The 19,392-nt window shown below is 41.1% G+C and overlaps 1 protein-coding gene across 1 annotated transcript in view; it reads left to right on the top strand.

The window, feature by feature from the left end:
- The first annotated feature begins 2,107 nt into the window (after positions 1 to 2,107).
- RAB29 (RAB29, member RAS oncogene family) overlaps positions 2,108 to 19,392 on the top strand; it is a 73,403-nt gene continuing 56,118 nt past the window's right edge. The window contains exons 1-3 of the mRNA XM_075333683.1: positions 2,108 to 2,362; positions 2,787 to 2,858; positions 18,549 to 18,730. Coding sequence (XP_075189798.1) covers positions 2,239 to 2,362; positions 2,787 to 2,858; positions 18,549 to 18,730 — 378 coding nt within the window. The 5' untranslated portion in view covers positions 2,108 to 2,238. The remainder of the gene's footprint in view (positions 2,363 to 2,786; positions 2,859 to 18,548; positions 18,731 to 19,392) is intronic.

Below are 19,392 nucleotides of genomic sequence, written 5' to 3'. Positions count from 1 at the left end.
GAGGGATCGATCCTGTCAAACAAATTTGATCAGCTTCTATGAAGAGGTAAGTTCAAGTCTGGACCAGGGAAATGCAGTGGATGTTGTGTATATGGACTTTTCAAAAGCTTTTGATACGGTGCCACACAAAAGGTTGGTACATAAAATGAGAATAATGGGGATTGGGGAAAATATGTGTAACTGGGTTAAAAACTGGCTCAGTGATAGGAAACGAAGGGTGGTTATTAATGGTACGTACTCGGACTGGGTCTCAGTTCATAGTGGGGTACCACAGGGGTCAGTATTGGGCCCGCTTCTTTTCAACATATTTATAAATGACCTTGTTGGGGGCATGCGGAGTAGAATTTCAATATTTGCAGATGATACTAAACTCTGCAGGGTAATCAATACAGAGGAGGATAATTTTATATTACAGGGAGATTTATGTAAATTGGAGGATTGGGCTGAGAAGTGGCAATTGAAGTTTAATGTAGATAAATGTAAGGTCATGCACTTGGGTAGAGGAAATAACATTTATGATTATGTACTTAATTGTAGAACACTGGGTAAAACAGACACAGAAAAAGACTTGGGTGTATGGGTGGATGGTAAACTTCACTTTAGTGGACAGTGTCAGGCAGCTGCTGCCAGGGCTAATAAAATAATGGGATGTATTAAAAGAGGTATAAGTGTTCATGAAAAAAATATAGTTCTACCTCTGTACAAGTCACTAGTGCGACCGCACTTAGAATACTGTGTACAATTCTGGTCACCGATATATAAGAAGGACATAGCTGAACTGGAGAGGGTGCAGAGAAGAGCCACCAAGATTATTAGAGGAATGGGTGGGCTGCAATACCAAGACAGGTTATTAAACTTGGGGTTATTTAGTTTGGAAAAACGAAGGCTTAGGGGGGATCTAATCACAATGTATAAATATATGAGGGGACAGTACAGAGACCTTTCCAAAGATCTTTTTACACCTAGGCCTGCGACTGGAACACGTGGGCATCCGCTACGTCTTGAGGAAAGAAGGTTTAATCATAATCACAGACGAGGATTCTTTACTGTACGAGCAGTGAGACTATGGAACTCTCTGCCGCATGATGTTGTAATGAGTGATTCACTACTAATATTTAAGCAGAGCCTGGACGCCTTTCTTGAAAAATTTAATATTACCAGTTATGTATATTAGATTTTATGACAGGGTATTGATGCAGGGAACTAGTCTGATTGCCGGATGTGGAGTCAGGAAGGAAATTTTTCCCCATTGGAACTTGTTTGCCACATTGGGTTTTTTTTTTGCCTTCCTCTGGATCAACATGTTAGGCTACGGGTTGAACTAGATGGACTTAGAGTCTCCCTTCAACCTTAAAAACTATGATACTATGATAACGTCGGTTTTTTTTTCCCATTCAGATGTTTAATCAGAAAAAAAGCTGCCCTATAAGCACAGGGTGCAATTTTATTATGTTGGGGGAGTTGTACAACGATGTGTATACCTATTTTATCTATACATATAGCATTCATTGGTGTCCAAAAACACAGGAGAAATATGCATGAAAAAATGCATCGAAAACACGTTTTTGATGCAGAAATGTCTGCATACAAATACCGTGTGCACATACCCGAACGGCTATAATAGGTGAGCACAGTGAGACATTGGGGCTGCGCTCATTTCTGGCTTCAATGGAGATGTATCAAAGCATATATGAAGAAACAGTGGAAGTTACCATGGAAATGTCACAGGAGGGGCTTTTATTTTCCAAATAAATATAACATTATTCCTATAGATTGAAGGGGAAATAATTCCTGCACATTTCATTTATTGTCTTAACAATATAGCAGTGTAATTGCTCTGAGAAAGAGAAAAGAAAGCTAGGTCCACACTGCTCGTCACAGGGAAGCCATTTGTGTGAGGCATAAAAGGCGGGAAACCGTGTGAGAGGTGCAGAACAAGCGAACAGCACAAGCCGCACACAATAGCTGCAGCACGACACCGCCCGCAGTCTGACTCCTGAGTGACAGCGTGTCCGGCCTTATATAGCTTCAGCTGCCCCGCCCATATTGCATATTTCCGCCGCGGTGATCTCTGGGAAGTGTAGTTTTACTTCTCCGCATACAGTAATTTTAGCGGACGAATTAAAGAGTGGAAGCCTCACGTGACAGGCTGAGTCTGCAGCTCGGGTCGTGCCCGGTCCCCACAGTCAGCAGGCGGCCAGCTGTGCCGGCAATGCTCCGTAGTGCGCAGCCGGCGATATGGGCAGCTTTGACTATTTATTTAAGGTGCTCGTTGTGGGGGATTCAGCTGTTGGGAAAACCTCACTGTTGAATAGGTACGTCCATGACGTATTTGGCAAGGAGTACAAAATGACCATGGGAGGTGAGTGGCGTTCCTGCGGCTGGTGGTCGGGCTGTTCCTATGTCCCTCTGTGGTGGTCCTGCTGCCCACCCTGGTGCACACTTCTCCATGCTTTACTTCCCAATTGTTGGACTTGTGGAAAGAGATGGCGATTCCCTGTGATCAGGGGTTTCTCCTAAAGCCCATATCTGCCACAGGGGTTACTGTAGGTTCCCAGCAGCTCGTATTTGGCCCCACATGGTGTGCATGTCCCAGTGGTGGCCATATACCCCCCCCGAGAAGCCCCCTATGCCATCACATCCATATGACAGGTGCAGCAGTTCTGGTGTGAGGCTGATAGCATGGACCTGGCCCTAGATTTGTCCCCAGATTAGAGTGAAAATGGCAAATAACCATAAAGCAATCATACGTGTGCTCTTCTCTCTTTACATGCACCGTCTGCTAGTGGATTTTGCACTGAAGGTCGTCCAGTGGTCGGATACTGAAATGGTCCGGCTGCAGCTATGGGATATTGCAGGTATGAGGATATCTAATTTTTTTTATTTTATTTTTTTATATTATATTACACACACTCTCATTTAAGGGGGTTTGTCCACTTTTGTTGACTTTTTTTTAAATTACTGCATTTCTGGTTAAACCTCATTTTGTTTAATTGTCTTTCATAAAAGCATGTTGTTTTAACAGTTTCGGAGTGGCCCTTTAAATCTAAGCCCCCCTTGTTATGGACTCACTTTCCAGCGTCTTAACCTTTTACCAACCCCGCTCCGGTCCTGTGACGCCATCTTGTGATTATAACTTGTGACTGGCCGGAAGTCAGAGGTTACAACACAAGCGCCTAATATATATCTCTATGTAAGCCAGATCGAGGCTCCCATAGACTTTTATTGAGTTGTGACCTCCGGTGTGCTCTATCAAACACTTGAGCTGCCAGGAGGCCACAGTTCACCAGAGACTGACCAGAGAGGCACTGGAAAACGATGAAGACCACAGCAGGTGAGTATAAGGCAAGCGACATAGATCTAAAGCACCACTCCAGCGATGCATTAAAAAAACCTGCTGGAGGGGTGCTTGTATAACTGTTGCACCACTTCTCTTTAGCCTGTGTTGTACTGTCTATTGCTTGCTGCAGAATGAGTTGAAAGGGTTACCAAGCCTACCGTATCTGCAGCATAGGTCATCAATTGAAAATCAGTGTGGGTCTGACATCCAGATCCCCCGATCAGCTCTATTATGCTATGTACACACCACATATGGAACCGATGAGCGCAGCCCCATTCAAAGTGTAGGTACTGTTGCCGACCTCTGGACCACAGGAAAAGCTGCGCTGCGGCAGCCGCCATCATCCAGAAGTTTTATCTACATTTTGATCGGTGATGCAACCAGCAGCTCCATTTTAATGTTTTTACATCCGACCAAATGAAAAAAAAATCTGACCACACACACACACGGTTTGTTATGGATGACCTAACAAGCAGGTTATCAATCCTATATGCCTGAGCTCTGCCAGAATTGGTGAGCTTTATCTAATGTATAAGGCTATGTGCGCACTTACCGGATTTTGCCGCGGATTTGCTGCATGTTTCGCTGCAGAAAATGTTCATAACATCTCTGCAGTGAATCACCAGCAAAACCTATGCACAAAAAAAATCCTGTGCGCACTAGGCGGAATTTGGCAGCTGCATGTTTTGCTGCGGGATTCCCGCAGCAAAAACAATTGCATGTCAATTCTTTTCCGCATGTCGCTGCGGGATTTCACTACATTGACTCCAATGTTAATCGTGAAATCCCGCAGTGAATAACGCAGGCAGCAAATTCTGTGCAGTTCACTGCGTTTTCCTGCGTTATTCCCTGCGGTATTTCGCGGTTTACCTCCGGTAATGTACATCGCTTGTCTGCGATTTGCAGGGAAGTGATGTCATTACAGGAAGAGGAAGCGGAGCAGAGAGTAAACACACACATATCACTGACACACACACATCACACACACATAGACATCACAGACACAGACACATAGAACACACATAGAAAGAAAACGGAAATATAGAAAACAAAGCACGTGGGCTCCGCTGTATATTTACCGTCCAGCCGAGGTAAACTCACAGCGGCGGCCTGGTATTCTCAGGCTGGGGAGGGCGAGGGGCAGGGTTAATGTCCCCCGCCTCACTCCCCCTCCCGCAGCCGAGAATATCAGCCGCAGCTGCCCCGGGACTGTCGCATGCATTATGCGGCAGCACCGGCGTGTCCTCGGCTCTTCCTGCTGCCGTGTAGCAGTGGCAGCAGGGTAATACAAGGGGTTAATGGTGGTAGATCACCGCCATTAACTCCAGGCTTGATCATGGCAGCGTCTGAGACAGCTGACATGATCAACCCGTAAGTAAAGTGAAAAAAACACAGACACCGAAAAATCCTTTATTTTAAATAAAACAAACAAGCCTCGTTCACCATTTTATTAACCCCTCCCGCACCAAAGCTCCGGCGTAATCCACCGCTACGACGTCCTGCGCTGCTTACATCCAGCCGTGACTGTCAGACACAGCGCTGAATGAATGCAGCAGACAGCAGAGGTAATTACCGGTCATTTCCCACGGCCGGTAATGTGAACTCACTGCCGACCGTGGGAAATGCAGCGATTTGTCATCTATCTATCTATCTATCTATCCCTCTATCTATTCTTCTGTCTATCTACTATCTCAGAATTAAATGACTTTTTTTTTTCAATGTGCTTTATTGCATTGAATGCAATAAAGCACATCCCAACCCGCACGCGGCAATACCGCGAACAATACCGCGGTGAAACCACGGCAAACCGCATGCGGTTTTCGGGTGCGGTTTGCCTCGTTTTTTTACCGCGGGTGCGGTAATCTTTGAGAGCATGCGGAATTTTCTCAAGAAAATTCCATTTCCCAGTGCGCACATAGCCTAAAGGAGGAAATCTGTCACCACAAAAATGCAGACGGATATGCGGGCATCATTGTGTAAAGCAGAAGCAGCTGAACAGATTGATAAATAGTTTTGTGAGAAAATATTTAGTACAACCTGTGTTTTCAATCATTTAAAGGGAATCTGGCAACCGGTTTTCGCTCCCCCACCTGAGTGCAGCATAATCTAGGAACAAAGACCTCGATTCCAGCGATGTCACTTGCTTTACTGGTTGCAATACTTCTGATAAAATCCCTGTGTTATCTACTACAGATCTACCAGTTAGGCTAGTTTCACACTTGCGTTGAACGGCATCCGTTGCGTTGCATTGTGTGACGGATGCGTTGCATATAACGGATGCAACGGATCGTACAAAACAACGGAAAGCTTTTTTTTTTTTCTTTACAGTTTTACCGGCAGCAGACTATCAGCTGATCACCCGGCGGCCGGGCGCTCAGCTGAGCGCTCTCACATGCCGGCGGCCGGGCGCTCAGCTGAGCGCTCTCACATGCCGGCGGCCGGGCGCTCAGCTGAGCGCTCTCACATGCCGGCGGCCGGGCGCTCAGCTGAGCGCTCTCACATGCCGGCGGCCGGGCGCTCAGCTGAGCGCATTCACATGCCGTCGGCCGGGCGCTCAGCTGAACGTTCGGCCACCGAGAGACAAAATAAAGTTTCTGTGATTTAAAAAAAAAAAAAAAAAAGATGAGCATGCGCAGTGAAAAATAGGATTCCGGGGCTCAAAAAAATGTTACATGCTGCGTTCCTTCCGGCGGAAGCAACGCAGCGTCGGCCGGCGGACGCAACACAGGTACTTTTGGCACAATCCATCATCTATATAAGTCTATGGGAAACAGCGGAATACGTTAACTGATCCCGCTGTTTTCCAAAAGGGCGGATTGTGACGGAAGGAAAGTAACATAAGTGTGAAAGTACCCTTATCTGAATGCTGAGCTCTGTATAACTACGCCCACACCACTGATTGGCAGCTTTGTAGCTATAATCAGTGATGGGATGAGGTTGCACTGCATGGCAGCAGGTTTACTACTTCTTTAGTGATATTCCCCTGCTGATAACACTGATTTTATTAAAAAAAAAAAAACTTGGCTGCTTGCTGCTGTTTTAAGTGACATGTCACTGGAACAAGGGTCTCTCAATTAACATTGTCAATTTACTCTGCTCCCCCTGCAATATAATAATACTTTTATTTCTATAGCGCCAACATATACCACAGCACTTTACAATTCAGATGGGACATGTACAGACAATATCAGATATTACAGAGTAGCACGTAATGCAACAGATATCAAGAGGAGCAAGGGCCCTGCGCATAAGCTTAGTCTATGAGGAAATAGGGGGGAAAAATGTAAATGGTAAGAAGTGCTTGTATTGTATGGTCCAGCCATGATATATAATAAATAAGGGATTAACATATCGCTGCATGAACTGGTCACCACACAGTATGTGGACAAGTAATGCAACATGACGCCTGCATTTTTCATGGTGGGAGGCTCCCTCTTAAAGTGTGTGTGTGTGTGTGTGTGTGTGTAAGTATACCCCATGGGATAACCCTGTTACCAGCAGCCTTTCCCATCGTGATGACCTGCTGCAGCATATTGTTGTTGATGCAATGCTCTGCAGTCCCACACTGCTTGGCTCACTGAGTGTTGCCTCGACTGCACACAGTTCTATTCACTTTTCAGTTGCATGATTTATTGGTTCAGCTTCAGAACAGGTTTTCATACACTGGATGTAAATGTAAACTTTCACCTACTGGTAACGAGGGCTGAAGGATTTTTCACAATACAATTTTTTTATTTTTTTTTTTATTAAAAAAATATATATTTTTTTTTTAACTAAAAATTACTCTAGTGTATTTGTATACTGGGGATACAAAATACAGAATATGGATTAGGGTCAGGAGTAAAGCTTTGTACCTGATGTACGGCTTTTAATCATGCACTCTGAGCTATACAGAGGATTTTTTACAAAACACTATCTATAAACCAGAAGTGGTAGTGAAACCTAATGGGAAGACTTGCACTTCTTCTGTTTTTCTTTTGCACCCACTACTGTTTTTATGTGATGTAAAATTCTACCACGCCAAAGTGTCTATACAGCTGCAGGAGAAATGTGATTTGGCACGACAGCTCATGAATGGCGGGTTCCTATTATGGACATGTTGTGTGACTTCTGATCAGGGTGCTTTTATTTAGGGACCACAGCCCAGTTGTTATTCCCCTTCATTACGTAATTGAGGGATCTTGCGGACTAACCATGGCCGTTAATAAGCACAAGTTTTGCTTCCTCAAATACAACCTACATATTGTGCAACGCAGATGCATCCTTGACTTGCATCGTCTCTTCAAACCGTATAGTGCAGGTACTTCATAAATCTTATGATTCTGAATCGATATAAAAAAATGCAATAACTGTTATAATTGGAAAGAATAGATTTGGTTTGTTTTTTTCTAGTCTTAATTTTTTAGCAGCTACTGATTCCATTGGATGAACATACATGTCAATGTACCAAGTCAGAGCCTGATAACCTCTTTAGTACAACAATTTTATGAACAAGAACACAAAATGATTGTCGTAAAGTAACAGGGATTCTGGCCTTCTATGTTCTATTTATAGGAGAAAAGGTAAAAAATAGGTTTCTCTGCACTGTTGGCAAATCCAATGATGATTCGCAAAATAGGAGAAACTCAAAGCGGGATATTGTGTACATGTTTCAAGGTCTTACTGACGTCTTCTTCGGGACAAATACTTGTCAATTCCGCATATGGTTGGCCAGAGGAAGTCAGTAAGACTTTGAAATGCGTAGACAATAGAGATGAAGATGTTTGGTGGTTGCAGCCAAACTTTAAAAAAAAAAAAATGCGGTTCGGGACCGGACTTGAACCCCAAACGCTTGCCTGGACGCCAAACCCCATATACGTCTGTGGGGATTCGAACACTGTGCTGTAAAATGGTGGTAGAAAGGGCTAGGGAAATTAGAGCAGGAACGTTAGCCTTCTGCACGCTGTAACACTACTTCCGGGTCCACTCATTAACCCTCATACATATTCACTGCTTTCTTCGCCATTTTTTTTATAATCATTTATTTAAATAATTAAACCAAAAAAAAAAAAGACTCATGGGGTCCCTCTAATTTTGAGACAGAGTCAAGATAAGCACGCAGCTACAGCCGTATGCTTTGGCTGTGCTAGGTATCACATTATGCGGGGGATCCTACGCCAATTTAATTTATTTTTACACCACTATAGGGATCCAGACAGCGTGTGTGATTTCAACCGATCACAGAGGCAGTAAAAGAGGATGAGGGCACGGTCTGACTGCAACCAATCACAGATGCTGGGACTGACGGTGGGTAGAGGAAGCAGTGAATATGTATTAGGGTTAACGAGCGGATCCAGAAGTAGTGTTACAGCTGCACAGGAGACTCGGTAACTAACGTCCCTCCTTTATTCCTTATTTATTTTCAGGGTGGATTTGATTTAAATCTAACTGATTTAAATCGTGATTTAAATCACTAGTCAGTAAGGCTTGATTTAAATCAGTGATTTAAATCAAAGTTTCTACCTAAACTAGTTCTTGCTACTTTAACATGCAAGTAGATGAAGATTTTTAGAATCACTTTTTATATTACTTTTTTCTCCCCAGTTTAATGGGTTAATCATTCATATTTGGACACTACTGTTCTGTTGTACTTAGAAAGGAGAAAAATAATCCTGACCTTAATAACAATTTAAATAGATTTATTCAACTGAAACAATAACAACATTACAGCATAAGTTATTTGCTTAAACAAACATCCATGTTTGTTAACTAATTTGGCTAAACAAAATATATATATATTTTAAGAAACTTAGACTGTCAGCCCAGCCGACACATGGAAAACTTAAATACTACTGTCCCTGCTGTCCTCTGTAGCTCACTTGTCGTCATCTTCATCATCATCATCATCATCTTCTTCTTTGTTCCTATTCATAATCTGGAAAAGAAAAACAAGCTTTCCTGCTTTATTGGGTCCCAACCGATTTCTCAATTTAGAATGAATGAGTCCAAAGGAAGAGAATATTCTTTCAACGCCTGCAGAAGAAGCTACTGCTGTTAAAAGTGAAATCATTACTTGAACAGTCTCTAAATCCAAGTGCTTAAGTGACTTCCACCAGTTTACTGGTGTGACCTTCCTTAAAATATCTTCAGCAAACATATATTTCTTGAATAGTTCCCCCTTAGCTCTGAAGTTTATTATAGTTGGCATTAAAGATGGATGATTGCTGGATACCCATGTCATAGCTAACTCCTCTTCCTCAGCACTTAGGTTTTGACCCTGATATTGGATATTGACAATATTTGCCAAAAAATGAGCTGGAGTCAGTGCTTGTCCCGTTCGTTTGTTTACTGCTTGTAATTTAATTCTGTCCATGCGTAGTTCTGTTTTTAAGTGTTCACTCAGTTCCTTCCAAATTTCAACAGCATCCGCAATAAAACAGCTATTTTTCTGTATTTTGTTTAAAGCTTGAGAGATGGGTGTCAGGAAGCTCAGCATATGTTCAACATTTCTCTTAAGCCCAATGTTGAGGATTTTGGCCGTGACAGTGCCATCTATTTTATCTCGATTTTCTTCACAAAGTGTCATCAGAATAGGCCAGTTTTTGATATACTGCTCAAAACAGTCCACCACAGAGTTCCATCTAACATCTTGTGGGAGCGTTAGCTTGGTTCCACCCATCCTTTTCAGAACTGCTGCAGCAAAATGATTATTACGGAAGTACAGTTAGGTCCAGAAATATTTGGACAGTGACACAATTTTCGCGAGTTGGGCTCTGCATGCCACCACATTGGATTTGAAATGAAATCTCTACAACAGAATTCAAGTGCAGATTGTAACGTTTAATTTGAAGGTTTGAACAAAAATATCTGATAGAAATTGTAGGAATTGTACACATTTCTTTACAAACACTCCACATTTTAGGAGGTCAAAAGTAATTGGACAAATAAACCAAACCCAAACAAAATATTTTTATTTTCAATATTTTGTTGCGAATCCTTTGGAGGCAATCACTGCCTTAAGTCTGGAACCCATGGACATCACCAAACGCTGGGTTTCCTCCTTCTTAATGCTTTGCCAGGCCTTTACAGCCGCAGCCTTCAGGTCTTGCTTGTTTGTGGGTCTTTCCGTTTTAAGTCTGGATTTGAGCAAGTGAATTGCATGCTCAATTGGGTTAAGATCTGGTGATTGACTTGGCCATTACAGAATGTTCCACTTTTTTGCACTCATGAACTCCTGGGTAGCTTTGGCTGTATGCTTGGGGTCATTGTCCATCTGTACTATGAAGCGCCGTCCCATCAACTTTGCGGCATTTGGCTGAATCTGGGCTGAAAGTATATCCCGGTACACTTCAGAATTAATCCGGCTACTCTTGTCTGCTGTTATGTCATCAATAAACACAAGTGACCCAGTGCCATTGAAAGCCATGCATGCCCATGCCATCACGTTGCCTCCACCATGTTTTACAGAGGATGTGGTGTGCCTTGGATCATGTGCCGTTCCCTTTCTTCTCCAAACTTTTTTCTTCCCATCATTCTGGTACAGGTTGATCTTGGTCTCATCTGTCCATAGAATACTTTTCCAGAACTGAGCTGGCTTCATGAGGTGTTTTTCAGCAAATTTAACTCTGGCCTGTCTATTTTTGGAATTGATGAATGGTTTGCATCTAGATGTGAACCCTTTGTGTTTACTTTCATGGAGTCTTCTCTTTACTGTTGACTTAGAGACAGATACACCTACTTCACTGAGAGTGTTCTGGACTTCAGTTGATGTTGTGAACGGGTTCTTCTTCACCAAAGAAAGTATGCGGCGATCATCCACCACTGTTGTCATCCGTGGATGCCCAGGCCTTTTTGAGTTCCCAAGCTCACCAGTCAATTCCTTTTTTCTCAGAATGTACCCGACTGTTGATTTTGCTACTCCAAGCATGTCTGCTATCTCTCTGATGGATTTTTTCTTTTTTTTTCAGCCTCAGGATGTTTTGCTTCACCTCAATTGAGAGTTCCTTAGACCGCATGTTGTCTGGTCACAGCAACAGCTTCCAAATGCAAAACCACACACCTGTAATCAACCCCAGACCTTTTAACTACTTCATTGATTACAGGTTAACGAGGGAGACTCCTTCAGAGTTAATTGCAGACCTTAGAGTCCCTTGTCCAATTACTTTTGGTCCCTTGAAAAAGAGGAGGCTATGCGTTACAGAGCTATGATTCCTAAACGCTTTCTCCGATTTGGATGTGAAAACTCTCATATTGCAGCTGGGAGTGTGCACTTTCAGCCCATATTATATATATAATTGTATTTCTGAACATGTTTTTGTAAACCGCTAAAATAACAAAACTTGTGTCATTGTCCAAATATTTCTGGACCTAACTGTATTTAGCAATTTCAACAACATTAGCCTTTATTTCTGGAACACTTAAGTCTTTGGCTAAGAGGTGCAGCAAATGAGCACTGCAACCATATGTTATTAGCAGCTTTATATTCCCTCCCTGCTCTTCTAAATCTCTTCTCCTCTTGGATACGTTTGCAGCATTGTCAGTGACCAAACTGCGTACTAGACATTTGAATTTTTGTTCACATGTCGTTATAGCTTTTACTGCCACTTCTTTTAAGTATTCTGCTGTGTGTGCATTTCCTGACGTATCAGTTGTTTGTGCAAGGAAGACTTTACCTTCTTCTGTTGTTATACAAGCACATACAATAGGATCATTGTGGACATTACTCCACCCATCAATACTTAGGTTAACAATTTTACCCTCCAGAGCTGTTGCACATTGCTCCATTTCTCTGTCATACACTTGATCCAGCAGTTTCCCTGCAACATCAGCTCTGCTGGGTGGACTGTATCCTGGTCTCAGGGACTGAACCATATTAATCAAATGTGGGTTCTCAGTCAGACGGAAAGAAGAGTTTGTTGCATAAATAAACTGGTCAATTTTTTCATCAATCAACTCTTTTTCTAATCTGCTAGTTCTTATCACAAACCTATCTATGGTGGTTCCCGGAGGTAAAGGTTTTTTCTTCCTTTTGGGTGATGGTGATATGTGGCTCTGGGTGTCTGATGATGATGCTGCTGCTAATGAAGCACTATCCTGGATGGATAACTCTGAAACTGTAGAACAGGATGATGGTGATCTTGGAGGTGGATAGTTTCCAGAATACATGAATTCCCCTAAACAAAAAAAGTCAATGCTGTTATTTTATTGTTTATTATACAATTTCTGCTTATTGTACACAACACATCACTGCCCCTGCCCCAAAAGGAATATTTGTTTTTCTTCATAACTGTACCAAATGACAGTAACATGCAGTAATAATAAGAAATATAATTTTTCTCACACATGACAGTTCAGTCTTTAGAAATAGGATTCAATAAAAATGTTTACCAACCTGAAGATCCTGCCTGTTCAGAAGTGTTTCTTTGGTCATCTTAATCACCGCACTTCTCATGATGTTGCCTCATTCGCGCCACCAGGCCTTGCATCTCTTTTGTTGCATCGTTTGCATTTTGCACGCATGCCTGCCTTACCGATAGGCGAAGGAGCTTCATTAAAATATTCCCAAACTGGGTCTCTTTTACGGCCTGCTGCCATTATAAGGAAAGAATGTAATAAACCTCAGATCGTACACACAAACAGATCCAGACTTGTCTGTCTGTGGCTATGCTGCAGTATTGTGCTCAAAGTTTCACTTTCATTTTCTTGTCTGCTTGCCCTTCCTCCTCCTCACACTTAGATTCACATTCTTCTTGTGTTGTGCAGATCTACTCCACTCCAAACAATCAGAAACATATTGTCTAACTTCTTGGACTTGGCACTGAAGGGGTGGATTCTGTATTCATAGGTTTGTAGAACAATAGGAATAAGGTCTTTTTCTCAACTCTGTTCATGTTGTAATATTTTTGCCGTGAAGAAGAGGCTGGGACCTCTGCGGAGTCAAATTCAGTTTTGAGAGGTGCGTAAGTAAAGCGAGCGTCTGTGATAATATAGGAGAGAAACTGCCCACTAATCCTATAGAAACCTCTGGAAGAGCATGGCATTGTGAATGTTACACATATACAGCCTTTATTCTACTGAGTTAAACAACTCAGCTTTATCTCATGATGGAAGAACCTTTGGATGGTAAAATATTTTCCTCAAAAAGCAGCAGTTTATTGAAAAAAATCCGATTTAAATCAAAAAAATCCGATTTTTATTTTTATTTTTTTTTTTTTAAAAACATTGATTTTTATCCACCCTGTTTATTTTCCTTTCTTTTTTTTTTTTAACTGGGTGGTTGAATCCGAACAGCCATCATTGGATTGGCCTGCACCATAGAGAAACCCGTGGGGTTTTTTTTCTTGTTTGTGTCTCACACAACCCCACCAGGTCAGCAACTGCTACACCTCTCACTCTATTTTATGTAGAATAAGACCCCCATTGCATCACACGTTTTTGTCCAGCATGCAAAACTTTGGGTACCCCCGGTCAAAATTACTATTATTGTGAGCAGTTAAGCGAGTTGAAGATGAAATGATCCCTAAAAGGTATAAAGTTAAAAATGACCATTTCTTTTTGTATTTTAGGCAAAAAAATATAAAAATATTTTCATCTTTTACATACTTAAATTAACAAAAATGGAAAATGTATCACCGCTTGTAAGCGCATTTAGTAGACAGCCAACAGTCTTTCAATTATTGTTTGATGGATTTTAATCCATTCTTCCTTGGAAAGTATTTCAGTTCTGAGAGATTTCTGGGTAGTTTTGCATGCACTGTTCTTTTGAGGTCTAGCTATAGATTTTCAATGATGTTCAGATCAGGGGACTGATGGCCATTGTAAGACTGTCAGCTTGCACCTTTTGAGGTAGTTTATTGTAGTTTTTGACTTGAGTTTAGGATCATTATCCATTTGTAGAAGCCATCCTCCTTTTCAACTTCAGCTTTTTTTTTACAGATTGTGTTATGTTTGCATCAAAAATTTGTTGAAATGTCATTGAATCTATTCTTCCTTCTTCCCGGAAATGTTCCCTGTGCCATTGGCTGCAACACAACCCCAAAGCATGATTGCTCCATCCCCATGCTTACAGGGGCTCTGTTAGCAGGTTTTTCCTACCTCACCTGACAGCAACATAATATAGGCACGGAAATTCTAAATCCAACAGTGTATCACACAGATTACTGGTGCAGCTGTGCTCCCTCAAAGAATTACGTTTTCAGCATGTAGGTGAGCTGGTAGAGCTGTCCCTGCCTACAAAAAATTGAAAAAAATCCAGCACTCAAAGCATTCAACTGGAATTGTTTTATATTTTATTCATTGTTCTGTGTAATTATTAAAGACGTTTCGGTCATCAGACCTTCATCAGTTTACACTACAATAAAAAGATACATGAAAAATTTTTAAGTATACAGAAATAATGGCATTATACAATCATGGTAACAAAAAAGGGCAGAAATATTCACCACATTATAATGCATAAACTATGATATACAAAAAATGTCAACAAAAAGACAAAAATGAAGAATCTGTCAGTTGAGCCGCTTCACTAGCAGATATACTGTCCACCTAAAGATATAATTGAAATACAGATAAAATGTAACATAATAGAACCATTATACAACAAAAGGGGAACCAAACAGGAAACCCAAAAATTTATCCAAAAAATGTATATCTTGCTAATATAGAAGGACAAAAAGCCTAAGCACCAGCACTGGGACACTATTCTAATCTAATAAAACAGACAATACACAGAAATGCCATGTAATGAACACTCACCAGAAAGGGCTCTGTAGAAATATATGGAAAAGCTGGACCAGAGGAAAAAGCTGCCCGTCCGGGTCTGCAGTCAATGTAATCTGACAGTCCAATGTCCAGATTTAAATAGACCGCTCAATTAGCTCATTAACAAGTTACAGAGCGTCACTTCCGGTCCGAAAACCGGAAGTGACGTCACGGAGCGTCACTTCCGGTCCGAAAACCGGAAGTGACGTCACCGGTTGGCAAAGTGTAAATCCTGATGGTTGGCAACTGTAGACATACTCAGACAGCCACTCCTCACCGCAGGACGTCACTTCCGGTCCGCAAACCGGAAGTGACGATCCTGGTTGGCAAAATATAAACCAGATGGTTGGCAATTTAAAGACAAGTTACCTAAAAGATCAAATAAAAGAAAAAATAGAAGAAATAAGATAAGAGGATTAAGGGAATGGTGTATTTATTCAGAATCAATTTAATAATTTTTTAATTTTTTATCAACTATAATCAACCCTAGTAAAAAAAGGAAAAAAAGAAAAGAAGAAAAGAGAAAAAAGAAAAACTATGAAGAATATACATAAGGAAATGGAGGGGGGGGGGAAAAGGGGGGAAGGGAAGGGAAAGGAAGTGGGCATTGGGAAGGGAAGGGGGGGGGGGGAGGGGAAAGGGAAAGGAGAGACTATGGAAAAAAGGGATCAAGGGAAAATTAGTAATGCGTAGAAAAAACTAAAACTAGGGAAAAAACAGAAAAAAGGATTATGTTAAGAAAGAAACAGGAAGAAAATTATAAGACAATACCTAAAAGGACCGGCCATCATCAAATCAGTGATCAACTCCTCTAAAAAAGATAATAATAAGTAGGCATAAATGAATGAAAAGCTATAAGAAACTAGAAGTATCGAAATCACGATTAAGGCCTTTGGGCTCCAAAGTCTGAAGAGTAAAAATCCAATACGCCTCCCTTTGTTTCAATTTTTTAACCCTATCACCTCCTCTTCTATTTGGCAAGACCTGCTCTAACACCTGGAACCGTAATTGACTAACACTATGTCCCTGTTTATGAAAATGAGATGGAAGAGGTAAAGTCAATCTCTCACACCTAATGGTGGATTTATGTTGTGATATACGTTCCTTAACAGTCTGGGTGGTTTCGCCTACATAGAGTAGGCCACAAGGACACTTCACTACATATACAACATAAGATGTCTCACAGGTGAAAAAACCTCTAATTGGATAACCCCGACCACTGTAGGGATGCAAAACTCTATCACCTTTCAGCACATTACTGCATTGGGCACAATTTAAACATGGAAAAGTACCACGTCTCTGGGTATAAAGATGAGTTTGAACGGGTCCAGTCACACCGGCGCCCACATCAGCTCTCACCAATTTATTACTGAGATTGGACGGTCGTCTAAAACAAGGAAGAAAAGGTGATTTAAATTCTTCCACCTCCGGGTACCCTTTACGCAAGATGTTCCAATGACTTCTGATGAATTTATGAATTTTGTAAGAAAAAGGATGGTAAGTATGAACGAAAGCCAAACGTTTATCTCTAGTCTTACCAATAGAAGATTCGGTATTCACACTAGCACTATTCAAAACCTCCTGTGGATAACCCCTCGCCAGAAACTTAGTCCTCATCTCCTGTAATCTGGTATCTTTAATTTCTTGTTGGTTAACAATCCTATGTACCCTAAGAAACTGGGACTTAGGTATAGAATTCTTCATGGCTTTGGGATGACAACTATCATATGCGAGTAAGTTATTCCTGTCCGTCGACTTTATGTACAAATCGGTTTGTAAATGTCCATTCTCTAATTTCGTAACAGTGACATCTAAAAAATTGATATGATGTAAATCATATTGTATATGACACCAGGCTCTATAGAAGTTGTGCAGTGACTGAGGTGTCAATCACAGCAGGGGGCGTTTCAGACATTTCTAGTCCTGCAATGTTAATCACAGGCTAATAAAGCTATTTGTTTTAAGTAAACAATTGCACACACAGATGGGGCATTGCTGCCTTTTTTATCCCTTACATCATGCTGTCCTCAGTTTACATAGCAAAAACCTGCTGACAGATTCCCTTTAATGGTTGGTGTTTGTTTGGTTTTTTTTTTTTTGCTTTTTTTTTTTGTTTTTTTTCCCTGAAATTCTGTACTTTGTTTTTTTTTCCCCACACATAACCTTTGATCATTGTGGCCAAATAATTCTATTTTAACCTCATCTGTCTATAGGACTTGTTTCCAAAATGCATCAGCCTTGTTTAGATGGGTTTTTTTTTTTTTGCACACCTCTGACTCTGATTTTTATGGTGAGGGTGCAGGAGAGGTTTTCTTCTGATGATTTTTCCATGAAGGCCATATTTGTGTAGATGTCTCTGAACAGTCGAGCAATGTACTACAACTCAAGAGTCTGGTAAATCTTCCTCAAGGTCTTTTGCAGTCAAAAGGGTGTTTCTCTAGCAATCCTATGAAGCCTTTTAGAGATCATTTCATCTTCAAATTGCTTAACTGTTTACAATAACAGTAATTTTGACCAGGGGTGCCCAAACTTTTACATGCCACTATGTCCTATTTTCCCTATAATCACACTGCCATCAGAGGCCCCCAGCTTCCGTTGGCAGTATTGGCTGGAACAACCGTGGAACCAATGGGCGGCCATTATAAGTAGGTCAGGTTGGTCAGTCACTGGTGGAAAACAATTAATGATTTAATGAGTGCATCAGATTTTTGTGGTTTGTTATAAACAAAAGCCAGAATATTAGTATTAAATTGTTTTCTGCGATGTCCTGTCAAGAAGTGATTTTTATCAAAGATTTGCAGCCAAAAACCATACCTTCAACATGGAAATAAGGTGAAGTGATTCAGCTATTAACAACAACATAGGTACTGAGGTGTAATGGCTTAGCAGCAGGTTCTCTGGACTGGTGAGCCAAAGTGTGAAATATTTCACTCTGATAGATGGCAGTTTGTTGGCTGGAGAGAGGCACAATGAGTGTCTGTAAGCACCAGTGAAGCATGGTGGAGGTTCCCTGCAAGTTTGGGATTTCTTCAGGATGAATGGTTTCATCAGTGCTAAGAAATACAGGCACATACTTGTCCATCATGCAGTATAAACAGAGGCAACGCATTTGCTCCAATTTTATTTTGCAGCAGGACAACGACCCAAAACATACAACCAGTGTCATTAAGAATGATCTCCAGGGTAAAGAAGTGTAAGATTACTTAGAAGAATGGATGCTGTTGTGAAGGCAAAGGGAGGTCACAATAAATTGACTTGATTTATATTTTTGTTCGCTAACTTTGCATTTTGTTCATTTGTATGTATATTAATGTATGTGTGTAAATAAATATAATAGAAAGATATAAAAAATTACTGCATTATTCTGTGCTGAAACCAGTTCCTTCTAATATGTCGGTAACTAGTTTCAAAGCAGTTACCCAGGTCAACCATTCGTTCATACATGTTCTGTATCATTTCTTGTCAACAGGTCAAGAGCGATTTACGTCTATGACCAGACTCTACTATAAGCAGGCTTCTGGTTGTATAATCATGTTTGACCTCACCAGTGCGGACTCTTTCAGAAGATGTCAAATGTGGAAAAGTGACCTGGACAATAAGGTGACCCTATCAAATGGTGATCCTGTGCCATGCATACTTCTGGCGAACAAGGTAAATTTGTGTAGTAATTTAATGTATTTATTTGGCACATGAACTAGGCTAGTAACTGCTTTAAAGGGTCAACATGAAATGCATTTCTTTGAAGGTGGTAAAAAAAAAAAGACACACTGAACCTTAAGTCCGTTACCCAGGTCAGTGTAGGGTGAATAGAATTAAACACAATTTGCCAAAGGCAACTAGAGGTACCCTAACTAGAGACAGTTTGATTTTTAACTTTTTAATTATTATTGAAATTAAATGACCAATTTTAAAAGGTGGCACATAGGGGAAGAAAAATATTTTTATCATTTCAGAGTAAAGTGGGTCTTTTGACTGTGGACCTAATTCCATTATAGTATCCTAGTAGGAGTCTATTTTCCCCTAAATGAGCATATTTAAAAGGATTCAGCTACCAGCCTCCCCAACATGTTTCACCATGACCATGCTATAACGAGCCGAAAACCAGACCGCTACCCCTCTTAGGCCCCTTCACAGATCAGTTTTTTGCCATCAGTTGCAATCCGTTGAATTTTGATTAAAAATGGATCCGGTGACTGATGCTACTTGATAATTCCTCCTCCCCCCCACACCCCACACTCCCTTCATCACCTTGTATTAGCGAGGATGGCCTCACGTTTCATGCATCTCGACGGATCCGTGGATAAAATGTTTCT

This window comes from Anomaloglossus baeobatrachus, chromosome 2 (genome assembly GCF_048569485.1).
Source record: "Anomaloglossus baeobatrachus isolate aAnoBae1 chromosome 2, aAnoBae1.hap1, whole genome shotgun sequence".
NCBI lineage: Eukaryota > Metazoa > Chordata > Amphibia > Anura > Aromobatidae > Anomaloglossus > Anomaloglossus baeobatrachus.
Note: the sequence above shows the minus strand (reverse complement) of the source record. Positions and strands in the feature narration are given on the sequence as shown.